The 14,413-nt window shown below is 33.3% G+C and overlaps 1 protein-coding gene and 1 pseudogene across 1 annotated transcript; one reads left to right on the forward strand and one right to left on the reverse strand.

Moving 5' to 3' along the window:
- Nucleotides 1-3,959: 3,959 nt before the first annotated feature.
- Nucleotides 3,960-5,066, reverse strand: LOC145267145 (protein FAM200C-like). The gene has a single exon (XM_080123190.1). The coding sequence runs from the start codon at nt 5,064-5,066 to the stop codon at nt 3,960-3,962; it is 1,107 nt and encodes a 368-aa protein (XP_079979316.1).
- A 3,783-nt stretch (nt 5,067-8,849) lies between these two features.
- LOC145267339 (U2 spliceosomal RNA) lies at nt 8,850-8,975 on the forward strand (annotated as a pseudogene).
- Nucleotides 8,976-14,413: the final 5,438 nt, after the last annotated feature.

The following is a 14,413-nucleotide window of genomic DNA, read 5'->3' on the forward strand; positions in this document are numbered from 1 at the left end:
CAAATTAAAAGAAATGGCTAAAAGATATGAGCGTGCTAAAATAGGTTTTTATAGATGAAATTGTAATATTAAATTGTATTTATATATATATATATATATATCTATATAATACTAAAAGTCTATGGATCTTGTATGTTTGCAATCAGATTTCCGGTTTTCAACATCCGGTTGCGCATGCGTAAATAGCAACGTCTTCAATCCGTTATTCCAATTCCGGAATTTTTATATCGCTTTTAATACAAACAATTTCATTTAATTTGATCAAATAGTTTTTTGTTTTTTTTTAACGGCTAAAAACATTCAACTTCGTAAAGTCTGTCGCAGTTTCAAAAAAACTTCTCCCTTTTAAAAAAACAAAAGTAAACAAACAAGAAAAACAACACTCATTAATAATAGAAACAGCGGCGGTGAAAGAAAACACCCCTCACTTTCCCTCTAATAGATTTCAACACTCCTACCCCCTCTGTTTTCGTTACGTACGCGAGAAATCTTTAATTCATGTCATTATAAATAAATAATTTTATAAAATCAACCGTAGTTTTTTTTTTTTTTTTAACGGCTAAAAACATTCAACTTCGTAAAGCCTGTCGCAGTTTCAAAAAAACTTCTCCCTTTTAAAAAACAACACTCATTATTAATAGAAACAGCGGCGGTGAAAGAAAACACCTCTCACTTTCACTCTCATAGATTTCAACACTCCTACTCCCTCTGTTTTCGTTACGTACGCGAGAAATAGTTACGTGTATGTGTGAGAGAGAGAGAAAAAGGGAGCGATGTAAAACTGGATAGTTAAGCGAAAGGAAAACATAAAAGTTTTTTTAAAACACTCAAATTGTACAAAAAATGTTGTAAATAGAAAAGTATTGTCTTAGTTTTAGTGACCTTATTATTAGCATATGAATACAATATTTATTTTCTGTACAATAAGTGCTTAAGCACCCGTGCTTTTCAGCGATACATATTCAATAAAATAAATTGATTAATATAATTAATCTGGATATAAGAGAGTTAGAACCTGATAAGAAGTCTCAATTAAGCAAAAGGATAACAAAAGTTTTCTTTAAAAAAAATTAATTGTACAAAAAATGTAAATAGAAAAGAATTGTCTTAATTTTATTGACCTTATTATTAACATACAAATTAAATATTTTACACAATGGGTACTGAATGTTTGCTTAAATTAAATGAAAAAAGTTACATTTTATTTTCATTTTCTATTTAAAAAGCCATTATTAACATGTGGAGAGTGTTTTTTTTTTATTATTCTGTACTTTCAACTAACAATTTCATTTAAAAGATGATATATCAAAATTTGAATTTAACTATAATAAGGATTATGATACCTGTTCAGTGCATATTTACCTATAAGTATGACCAACCACTTATAATTCAGTAACTGTAATTTAAAAAAAAATAACAATTATAATAAACAGAACGACTCATAGAAATCTATCTATATTCTTTTTTCATTTTAATATACTTTCATAGAAATGCTTCTGTTATGTAAAAAAAAACTATTTTCTTTATGCCACAAGTGTCACGCTCATACATGAATTCCATAGCTAATATAACGTACTGACCCAACGGGTCACGGGTGGTCTAGTATGTATATATATATCTATATATATATATATATATATATATATTGCCAAGGTTTTTAATTTGTTGTATTTGATTCACCTTTAAAGTATTTGCATCTATTTTTGTTTTATCCCTTACGTATATTAAAATATTTATTTATTTCATAGTTTCTTTATGGCCATCTATTGCATTAAGATATCCCGGCGAGGACTATTATTGAGCGTAACTAGTTATACAGTCCTTTTGAAATTTTCATCTCTATTTTTCTCGTTATGTACTGAATATTTGTTAATGAAACCTATATGAAATATGTTCATTATTAAATTTTTAAGATTTTCTATTTTGAAAGAAGTTTAAAAGAATTTAATCTGAAAAATTTATTTTTAAGTTTTTTGTTTAAAAATATTCAGATTTTCTCATTATTCAGACATGGATTACAAAGAGGGGTTGCAAAAATGAGTAGTGGTGTAAAAAGAAATACAAACTGAAACAGAACATTCAGACCTGTAATAATACAAAAAGGAGGTTGCAAAAAAATAAGTTTTGGTGTGAGGAGAAATACAAACCGAAAGAGAGAGAATATTCAGATCTGTAATAATACAAAAAGACGGTTGCAAAAAATGAGTTCTGGTGTGAGGAGAAATACAAACTGAAAGAGAGAATATTCAGACCTGTAATAATACAAAGAGGGGGTTGCAAAAATGAGTTGTGGTGTGAGGAGAAATACAAACTGAAATAGAGAGAAGGAGAGTTTTAAAATATAATCTTAAAAAGATAAGATACAAGTTAAAAGAGCATTTCATCCAAGGCATGAAAATTGTTAAACGAAATGTTTTTACTATAGGCTTTAAAAATAAAGGTAAAGGATTACATTTGAAATTTATTTATCTTCAAAGTGCACTTTTATAAATTTATAAAGCAAGGTATAAAAATATAATTTAAATTGAATAAAAAAATTACCTTGGATTTATTTTATGTTATGTACATTTTGTTTCAATTTAAAAACATTATCTTTCATCTAGCAATTATATATATATATATATATATATATATATATATATATATATAAAGTTTCGTGGTTAAATCGAATATATGTCTCTATATGTTTTTTTTTCGGAATTTAAAATTACTCACGAAAGTTATATATTGCTCTATTCTTAAATATTGAGCCTTTTCTTTTTGGCTAGGATCTCCTTTAAAGTATTACTTCAAGTAATATCTATCAGGATTTTTCATCTGAATTCTGTTAGTGTCTTATCTCGCTTATATATATATACATATATATATATATATATATATATATATCAGGGTGGCCGAAAAGTCCCAGGACACTATACATGTATTTTTATTAAAACACAGTATTTTATAATGAAACACACAGAAAACATATATATTCAACAAAAAAAAAGAGAACTTTATTAGAAACAAAGCAGAAAACAACTAGAGTAATTTAGTGGTCTAGGGCAGCGGTTCTCAACCTTTTTTGACCCATGGACCCCTTTTCCATTCTTTTTTTTCTTATTGGACCCCCTTATAATTTTTGGTCATAAAACAATATTCTATTTCTCAATATAATTTTTGAGCTTTTAATAAACAAATAAATATTATATAATTAAACTTTATTTTTAAATGAAAACTAATTTAATGCAAATAAAGTATTTTACAACAATTATAATAATGAAAACTTGATTAACGCTAACTGTTTTTGTAAATTCACGTAATGGAATGAATGTGTGTGTGTGTGTGTGTGTGTGTGTGTGTGTGTGTGTGTGTGTGTGTGTGTGTGTGTGTGTGTGTGTGTGTGGTTTTGGTACTTATGCAGGATACGGGGCGTGCTATTTTGTAGATAGGATTTTTAAGTTATACTCAATTTTTACGGTATGTTTTGTTCCATTAAATTGTTAGGTGAATGTACATACATCTCAACTTTTTCCCGGCTATCTCCCCCAAAAGCTATTTTTGACTTAAGTTAATTCATAATCGCCTCCAAGAATAAATAATACCAAATATTGTAATTATGACTAACCAACACTAGAAACATTTTGTACATGCAAATGGAAAACAAATTAATTAAAAATAATTTTATTGCAAATTTACAAGAAATGTAGAGAGTCTAACTAGTGTGAGCCCTGAGATTGGTGATGTTTCGCTAAAAATTCAGTGTCAGGTTTAATATTACTCAAGCAGATACGAATATCTCCACGAAAAATAATGTCAAATCTGTTTCGTTCCTTCTGTAAAATGTGATTCACAGCGCTGAATCCAGTTTCGACAAGATATGATGTTGGGAAACACAAAAGGATTTTCGACATTTGTGACCACAAATTTGGATACAGTGATTTTACGGTGTTTGATTGCCAAAATGCACACAAAGTTTCTCATTTGAACTTGATTTGCAATTCATCATTGCATTTTATCTCGATGATTTCCTCCTGGATATTTTCGTGTGCACTGAGAGGATCACAATCGAATGGGTCAATCATCCATGGCTCGGAAAATCTGATTTCAAGATCATTTTTCATGGCTGACAGATGGTTACAATAAATAACAATGTCATTTTCACATAAGTCGATTTCCGCTAGTTCGGGTACATTATCAAATTGCCTTCGTTTTAAATTAATTTGAAACATATTAAGTTTTTCAACAAAAGCTCTCATCACCCGTTTACAGTCTATCAGGGTTATCATTTTTCCTTGCAGCAGAAGAGAGACTTCATTTAACTTACGGAAGATCCAACTAAGATAGTGTATATTTTTCTTTTGAGCTTGAATTTCGATAGCTAAGTCTGACTGTCCTTCTGTTTGTAGGAATACAACTATTGCATTAAATAAGTTTACAAATCTTTGCAAAAAGTTGCCTTTGGATAGCCACCGGACATCGGTATGCAAAATGAGTCTTATATATTGTTCGTCAGTATCAACACAAAATTTTCGAAAAAGACGGCAACATTTACTGTTAGACTTGATTTTGTTTAATGTTTTTATAACAGTATTCATTGACTGATTTAGAATAGGGCTTAAATTTTTGGCCATGAGTTGATGCCTATGTAGCACACAGTGTATAGCTAAAATATCGGGGCACAGCTTTTTCAAAAAAGAAATAAATCCTTTGTGTCTTCCCACCATAGCCATTGCACCATCAGTAGCACATGAAACTAAATTTTTAGTATATGGAATATCTTTTTCTTCAAAAAAAGTTTTCACCGCAGAAAATATGGAAGCGCCTGTAGTGTCAGTCTCCAACAGTTTTACAAACAATAAATCCTCTTGTAATGCACAATTATTATCAAAATGTCGGACATATCCCATTAAAAAGGCCTTATTGTCAACAACAGTACTTTCGTCGATTTGAATGGAAAAGTTTGTAGTTTTCAATCTTTGAATTAGTACGTCTTCGATATAATCTAACATTTCATCAATTCTCCTACGGATAGAATCATTACTCAAAGGTATTGCCTTAATGATGGATGAAGGATCTTGATTCATAATTTCTGTTATTACTGCTTCTACTGCAGGCTCAATAATCTTTTCAGCTGCCGTATGTGAGCTACTGTTTTCGCAATAATTTCAGCAATTTTGTAGGAGACAATTAGTCCACCGTCAATTATTTTTGTCTGCTTCTTAAATAATGAAATCAAAGTACTACGACTTTCTAACGCAGATTTCAATTCCTGAAAATATTCGATAGGCTTACTGACTTTATCGGGGTGTTTTCTTCTCATGTGGTCTGAAAGCCGAGAGGGTTTCATGGCTTCATTGGATAAAGATTGATGACACATGAGGAAAAAGGGCTGCTTTGGGTCTGTAGAGTTTTTGATGAATCCATATTGTAAGTACCCATCGATATACTGTCGACACTTCTTTTTTGCCGAGCTTGCCATAAAAAATAAGGGTGCGAGCTGTAATAAACTAGCGTATGGTCGCAAGAAAAAAATACGGACAAATTGAGTAAGATTAAATTATTTTTATTCTCACCACAAAGCAAAAGATTGTTTGTTTGTTTTGTTTGCGGTGGTGCGAGAACTTACCACGATGGTGGCGACGATGACGTAGACAGTAGCAGTCGGTGACGACTATGGGGAGGCGATGATGTCGGCAGTGAAGTTTATTGATACATCAGTCGGTGATCTCAGAGAAGCGGCGTCGGTGATAGCTTGTTGTTGATGTTAGAAGTAATGACGGAGCGAGTTTTATAAACGTGATGCTCGTTTTGTCGCTTGTTTTAATGCGTGTTCCTCCTTTGGTCGCCGGCTGGAAAGAGCAGTAGAGAACTCGAATTTCGCACCAAGTCTTTTTTTCTTCATTTTCCTTCGGAACTCTCTGGAAACGGTGCACGCTCAGTGTGTGGCCGTCCGACATTAGTTCCGGATATTGAGTTTATAATTTCAAAAAATTTAAAAATTTTACTCGCAAAAATGTCAAAATTTTTCACAGACAAAATTGATTGAAAATCGCCCCCCAAAATTTGATTTTCGCCCACTAGGGGGCGATTCGCTCCCGGTTGAAACCGCTGGTCTATGGGGATCAGTATGTTGGCCCTCGTTGTTCTTGCACAATTCCAATCGCCTACAGGTACTTTGTGCCATTTTTTTTTAGAGAATTCCTTGATACGCTAGCAAAAGCTGCAATAATCGCATGCTTTAGCTGATCAATGGTTTCGTATCTAATACCAGAAACTTGACCTTTAATTAAACCCCATAATGAGTTGTCTGGAGTGGTCAAGTCGGGGCTTTGTGGTGGCCAAGTAAAAGAATTTGATCCGCGCCCAATCCATCGATCAGGAAACTCTGCATTTAGCAGCGCTCTCACAGGAAGTTCATAATGTGCGGGTGCACCATCTTGCTGTAGCCATACACGCTCCTTAATACCAAGTTAACTTGGGAATGAACCAGTTTCTAATCATGTTGGCATATGATTCCTGGTTGACATTGCCATCAAGGAAATAAAGACCAATCAAATGTTCAGATGTCAATGCAGCCCAAATCATGACATGTGGAGGATTATTTTCAACTTCTTCTTTGTAAAAGGGGTTTTCTTTAGCCCAGAAATATATGTTTCGACTTTTAGAACTTTTATAAATGGCGCATTCATCGCTGAATATTATCTTTCTGTGATTTCTTGGACCATCAGGAAAGCGTTTTAAAAATTTCTCACAGAATTCTTTTCTTCGATCCATATCTTCATCTGACAACTGATTTACCGACATGGGCTTATAAGCTTTGACATCCAAGTCCTTTTTCATATGATCCATCATGGTAGCCCTTGGTATTCCAAATTCAGCAGAACGTTTTCTGGCGGATTTCTTGGGAGACTGTTGCAGTGATTCTTGAACACCAGCACACGTTTCCTTTCGTGTTTCAGGCCTGTCACTTCTTGCCTGATCCAGAACGCTACCTGTTTCAAAAACTTTCTTCTCCCACAGATACAGATTACTTCTTGATGGCGCGGGCTTTCCAAATCTTTCTGTAAAAGCACTTCGAACATCTTCCATAGTCATGTCATTCCTGATGCGGTCGTGAACCCAAACAGCAGCAATTAAGCGCTCCTCAACAGTAAATACACTGATGTCAGTCATAACCTGAAAAAATAAATGAAATAAATTGTTTTAACAACATTAGAATATTAAAATCAATCATATTTAACAGCATTAAAATATTAAAAATAGAGTGTCCTGGGACTTTTCGGCCAGTGTCCTGGGACTTTTCGGCCACCCTGTATATATATATATATATATATATATATATATATATTGTTTTACTCGCTAATTATTTTTTGTATATATATTCATATATATATGTATGTATATATATACATATATATATATATATATATATATATATATATATATATATATATATATACGCCATACGCTTTTGTCTATTTTTTATTTTATTGATGTAGTTTGTGTTCCTGTATATTCCTGTATATAGTTGTTTATGTATGTATGAATATCTCTCTGTATACATATGTATCTGTATATAAGCATATGTAAATGTGTGTATCTTTATGGGTGTAGGTGTATATGTGCTTGTGTGTATACGTACACACATATATATATATTTATATGTATATATATATATATATATATATATATATATATAGCAAAATTAAACTCTTTGTATAGATGGAGAAGATGCATACTATTACTACTGACACTATCCACACCAAACTGCCCAAAGAAATCCCTTTCATTTATATTACTTATTAGTAAGATCTTTTCAGATAAAAGAGTAGAAGAAAGAGTACGGTTGAGATCTTTGTAAAACGCTGTGATGGTGTCTTCGTCATGACCTGTGATAGGGGCATAAACAGAAAATCTCATATGCCTACTGTGTACAAGCGGGGGGAGCATTAACATGATTCTGCTACTTACACCACTTGGCTGTTTAATCATCTTCACCAACTCAGGCCGCAAAGCCAATCTCCCCATGCATTTTATTACCTAGGGCATCAAACAAATTTATCACATTCCACGTAGCAACTGTTAGGCTATTTTCTCGTGATAAGATATTGCTATTCATTATTTCGTATTTTTCAATTTTTTTTATTTTTTTCTCCTGCAAAACTGGAGCAGTCGCCGACAGCAAGAAGCCGACCAGCTAATAAAGGGATAGGCAATGTTTTGGTCACCCTTGCTAGGCGCTTCCCAAGTCTATGGGTGATCAGTGTTTCGCTGAAGAAGGCGACTCAGAGACCAGATCATCCACTGTGGTTGCTTTCACTCTGTAAGCGATCAAAGTGTAGTATCTGTTCCGGCAGATACGGCAAGCAAAGACAATATGTGGGAGCAATCCCACATACCAGACCTTGGTCAATGTAGGGGCAACCCTTCATACCAACTGTCACTATCCAGCTCTCCTACTCCCCGGGGAGTTGGTCCCCATTTCCCCTTCACTCCTCACATTAAAAATCGGCCTTGTGCCTAATTTGCTTGGTGGGGGAGCAAATAAATACCCTTTCTTTGCCTTTTAGCCAAGATCAAAGTGTAGTATCTTTCCAGCAGATACTACAAGCAAAAATTATATATGGGACAGCCCCACATATAAGACCTTGGTCAATGTAGGGGCAAGCCTTCATACCAATTGTCACTATCCAGCTCCCCTACTCCTCGGCTAGGCATTAAATAACCTGAAAAGGGTTGATATTCCGTAAAACAAAAACAACCAACCAAAACCTACTCCTCGGGAAGCTGGTCCCCATTTCCCCTTCACTCCTCACATTAAAAATCGGCCTTTTGCCTTATTTGCTCGGTGGGGGAGCAAATAAATGCCATTTTCTTGGCCTTTTGGCTAAGATCAAAATTTAGTATCTGTTCTTACTACATGCTGTACTTATTGTGATATAAAGTGGGAGATCAATTTCCTGTATTAATTTAATGTAAAATGATCATCCACTTTACAACCAGTCAGTCTAAAAAACATTCAAGTCATTCTTCAGATCATTCAAATTGTTTTTGAAGGATTCCAGTTATTTTTAAGCATTCAAGTCATTCTTAAGGCCATTCAATTCATCCTTCATTAAAGTCATTCTAAGTCATTTACTTTTTATTTATTTAAGCCATTGCAGCCCATTTTTCGGTCATTTTAGTTTATCTTTAAGAATTTCTGTCAATCCTACATTCACGCATTCATTCATTATACAAGAACACGCAACTAATGGCTATCGGCCTTGTTTATACTTTATTTATTTATTTTTCTATCTATTTTCCTGTCTTTATTTGTTATAATATTATTTTATTTTTTTATTTTATTTTATTTTTATATTTTCAGCATTTAAATTTTTGCTTATAATGCATTTAGCATCTATTCTAGAGTTCTGTTGTTTTCTTTGGTGTCTGCATTTTTCAATATGAACAGCATATATTTTTACTCCGTCTTGAATGCTAATTTAATTAACCAAAATTTTTCACCCAGCATTAAAAATATTTTTTGTTAAGTTTTTACGACGTTCTCCAGCGTATTATAAACACCCCAACCGTCTTTACCCGACCATGTTAAGAACGGCTTTCAGATTTAACACCCTCAACCTGGAAATCCGTTCTTAATATGGGGAGCTTAGGGGCGTTTATTTCGAAAGCCGTTCTTAATATGGAATGGTTGTGGTTGTTTATACTACGCAATGAGAAGGGCGTAAAATATACCGAATTTTTTGTAGTTAAAAAATACTTCTTAACCAAACGGTCTTCTCTAATGCGTATGTAAAACATGCTGCACCTCCATAAATATTTAGATATGCCTACACGTATTAGCTTTTAAGATCTATTACCAGCACATAAAAGTCTCTTTAAGATTATTTTAACGTGGAACCCCAGCTTGGAGATAACGTTCGGCACAGTTTATCGTAGGCAATTGTCATTTCACACGGAATACCACCTCAGAGGGAGCAATCGGGCAATCTATAACGTTTGGACTTTTTTTTCTATTTTGCCTTTGCTTAAAATGTTTAATGTTTGTTTCCATTAATTTATATATATGCATATATATATATATGCATATATATATATATATATATATATATATATATATATATATATATATGACCGCGTCTCTTGCCGAGACGAAGTACGTCCATTCCGAAGTACGTCCATTCCGTGGTAAGATAAAGATCTGATGACTTCCACCTACCAATTTTTCAATGTTGACCACATAGAAGCCCCTTTGTTACCGGATAAAAACAATTAAATGTTTTTTTAAAATATGTCTGAATACACTATATAACAAATTTCACGTTTGTAGATCAAATATTCGTTGAGTATATTGATTGATTAGTTCCTTCAGACATACATTCTCATTTTTATATGTACATAATTTATATATATACACGTACACACGCACACACCTCTCTCTCTATCTCTCTCTCTCTCTCTCTCTCTCTCTCTATATATATATATATATATATATATATATATATATATATATATATATATATAAGATGTTCAAAGAATTCTACACCTGAGGATTAAGCCAACGTTGAAGAACGCAATATAGCAATCTTTCAAGCGATAAAAGCACATGGTTATAAAAAAGAAAACATCTTACATTAAAATTAATCCGTGTTACGGCTGTATCGGATTAAACTTATATCAGATCTGTCATTTAAAAAAATGTCATGCTTTTGAAAGGACATGTTATTCCACTGTAATAAACTTTGAATGCCTACTGGGAAGAACTTGAATACGTAAAGGGGAGAACTTGAATGCCTATGGGGAAGAACTTTAATGCCTATGGGTTAGAACCTAAATGCATAGGAGGATAACTTGAATGCCTATGGGGGAGAACTTGAATGCCTACCGGAGAGAACGTGAATGCCTACGGGTGAAAACTTGAATGCCTACTGGGGAGAATGTGAATGCCTACTGGGGAGAATGTCAATGCCTACGGGGGAGAACTTAAATGCCTACTGGGAGAACTTGAATGCCTATGGGGGAGAACTTGAATTCCTACTGGGAAGAACTTGAATGTCTATGGGGAAGAACTTGAATGCCTACTAGACACTATCCTCGCATGTCTTCCTGAAATATTCGAATATCTGTGTATCCCATATAGCGATCAAATGTTAGCCCCATGAAATGTGCCGCTTGATTGCTGAGAACTTCAATTATGTGAACGAAAAACCTTAAGTATAAAGTCGTACAATACACATCTGAACTATTGAGAAAGTTCTAAGAAAATTCATAAATATCGGTCTCAACAACAAAACAATATTCTAGGTAGCTACTGGGTTGAACTTAACAATACTTGATACCGGGACTTTAAAATAATGAATGTCTTACACTGATTAACACAAACATGTAAGAAGAAGTTTAATTCGGTAAAATTCAACAAAAAAGGTAAAAAGTATTTTCAGGCGAGATTTACAACATCTATTGAGAACAATTTGGATAAAGGGTTTCAGTCTATTTAAGAATAGACTAATTTCGGCAATAAAATGCTATATAAGAACTCAGAATAAAACAAGTGAAGCATGCGTGAGTTGACCTATGCAGATTCTTACTAAATTCCTCCGGCAATTTTGGGTCTAAAGACTTGAAATTTTAGATGTAGGTTACTTGAACACGTGTACAATTTTTATTTGGATTTGATACCAAAAAACTAAATGTTAAGTGATAAAAATTGGGGCCAAAGTTTAAAAAATTGACCTGTGCGGTCTCTAAGAAATTACCCAGAAAATTTTGCTCTAAACATTAGAAATCTTACATAAAGTGTATTCGCGCATAGGGCAAGTTATGATCAGTTAATAGGGCCCGTGCAAAGCCGGAGTGAACTGCTAGTATATATATATATATATATATATATATATATATATATATATATATATATATATATATATATATATATATATATATATAGTACCGGTAAAAGGAAAGTTCGCATTTGTAATTTTTTCAAAAACTGCAAATTTAAGCCAAAATTTAATGTAACTGTTCAAACAACCAATACCTCATTTGATTGACCATTTATTCCTCTACAATTTTACCTGTTCATATTTGACTTTTAATTGAGATATTCTAGTGTTCACGTCAATTTAAAAAATGACCTCAAATTGAGGAGACAAAAAGAAAGTCCGCAGCAACAAATTCGCTTAAAACCAGCTTAAATGATCGCCCCTAAATCAGTTTAAAATATCCACCAACAGGCAACAAAGCATCTCAAATCGTAGTGGTTGTTGTTTCAGGTTATACAACGTAATATTTAGTCGATATGCCACGACTTTCTCTTAGTGATCGTCAGGAGCTCATTAATATCCACCTTTCTGGTTTATTCAATCGAGAAATCGGTCGCAGATTGAAATGTGATGAAAACACGGTACGAAAGACTCTGCAAAAGCAGTGTTCGTGATGTCCCTAAATCCCGTTGTACTAGAGTTACCTAGAGTTACTTCTGACAGGGAAGACAATGCTATAAAGATCTGCAGCCTACGAAACGGGTTTGAAACGGCTCCCCACATCCAACAACAGTGCAATCTTGCTAAAATGTGCCCTCTTTCTACTGTCAAGAACAGATTAAAGGAATTAATTTACGAAGATATGTTGTAAGACTTCCGATTGATTTCTGTAAAGAACAGAAAGCGCTGTATGCACTTCGTTAGATGCAATGAAGATCGTGAATCTTCATATTGATCAAAAGTGCTTTTTAGCGACGAAAGCAAGTTCAATAGGCTAGGCAGTAATGGCAGGCAGTACGTCCGTCGGAAGAAAGGCGAAGAATTTAAACTAAGGTGCTCAGTTTCAACGCTGCAAGATGATGGAGGTTCAGTTTTTGTGTGTGGCATTATTAGCACCAATGGTCCAGGGCCTATAGTTTGCTTGCAAAGTCGACTAATTCGATCAAGTACATTATTAACTTAACTGAGAATTTTATACCCTACTTTCGTCGGAATTTGGATGATAATCCCATCGTCATGCAGGATAAAGCTCCCAGCCACACATCTGGCAATGTCAAGAGGTTCATGGAAGAGCATGATATTCCATGTTTGGATTGGCCTGCACAATCTCCAGACCTGAATCTTATCGGAAACGTATGACATTACATCAAGCAACAGCTACGCAATGATAAAATGTCAACTTTGGAAGAAGTTTGGACAATAATTAAAGAAAAGTTGGATGCACTAAGCCCGGGGTATTGCTGCAGTCTAATCCAAGGAATTCCCAAAAGATTGCAGGCTGTCAAATTGTAGATGAGCTATGCTATTAAATATTAACTAGTTCATTGTGTTCCTCTTTGTGTTGCATTAATGTCCAAAATTTACATTTAAATAACAATTTTCCATTGTGCGGACTTTCTTTTCGCCTCCTGAATTTGAAGTTATCTTTTTTAAATGACGTGAACACTGGAATATTTCAATAAAAAATTAAATATGAAAAGGTAAAATTAAAGAAGAATAAAAGGTCAATAAAATGACGTATAGTTTGTTTAAACAGTTATATTAAATTAAGCTTAAATTTTCAGTTTTTGAAAAATTATCAGTACGGACTTTCTTCTTGCCTATATATATATATATATATATATATATATATATATATATATATATATATATATATATATTATTTTCTCTATTATATATATATATATATATATATATATATAATATATATATATCATGCTGAAATGCAAGAACATAAACGTCAGTTTTTGTTCGAAACATTATTTGTGAAATGTTCTTTTGTACATATTAATCAAATTGTTAATAAAAACAAACAGAAACACGTCTTTCTTAGAATATATGCGTGTTTAAACTTTTAAAATGGATTATATAAACGAGATTAAAGTTCAATTCTACCCGCACTTGTCGTGACCTAATACTGAAATTATAACTAATGTAATTGCATTTAGCTATGCTCTATTAAATATACATATTACGTATATTGATAGTTCTAACGTGTACGGGGCAGTTATTTTATACTTGGATATCACCACATATCAAGGCCTACAAGCCCACTTAAGGATAAGGGTTTATGAATGAAAGGTGGTCGTGTAGTAATCGCCAATAATGTAAATTGGGTAGAATACTTGATTATTTATAGAGGCGGCTACACAAGAACTTGTTTACATTGGATTTGAAGAGTACCATGTTGTATTCAACCGAGAAGCAGGCCAGTGGAACAGTGTTCTAGAGGTCCGCTGTTCTGAGAAAGAATCTTTGATCATGGAATCTGCGTTTAGATTTAGGCATAGATAGACAGCAGGGAAAGATATATATCGTGCTTGTATCTAGTCAATGTTTATTTTTGTAAAAGTTTGGCAGGGACACAACAGAGTTGAGTTCAGTCGAGCACTTGCCATAAAATAGCGATAGAACATAGGCAGCCTTGCAACGGATTTTCTGTTGGAAAG

Source organism: Euprymna scolopes, chromosome 42, assembly GCF_053919585.1.
Source record: "Euprymna scolopes isolate OS-2025 chromosome 42, ASM5391958v1, whole genome shotgun sequence".
Taxonomy (NCBI): Eukaryota; Metazoa; Mollusca; class Cephalopoda; order Sepiida; family Sepiolidae; genus Euprymna; species Euprymna scolopes.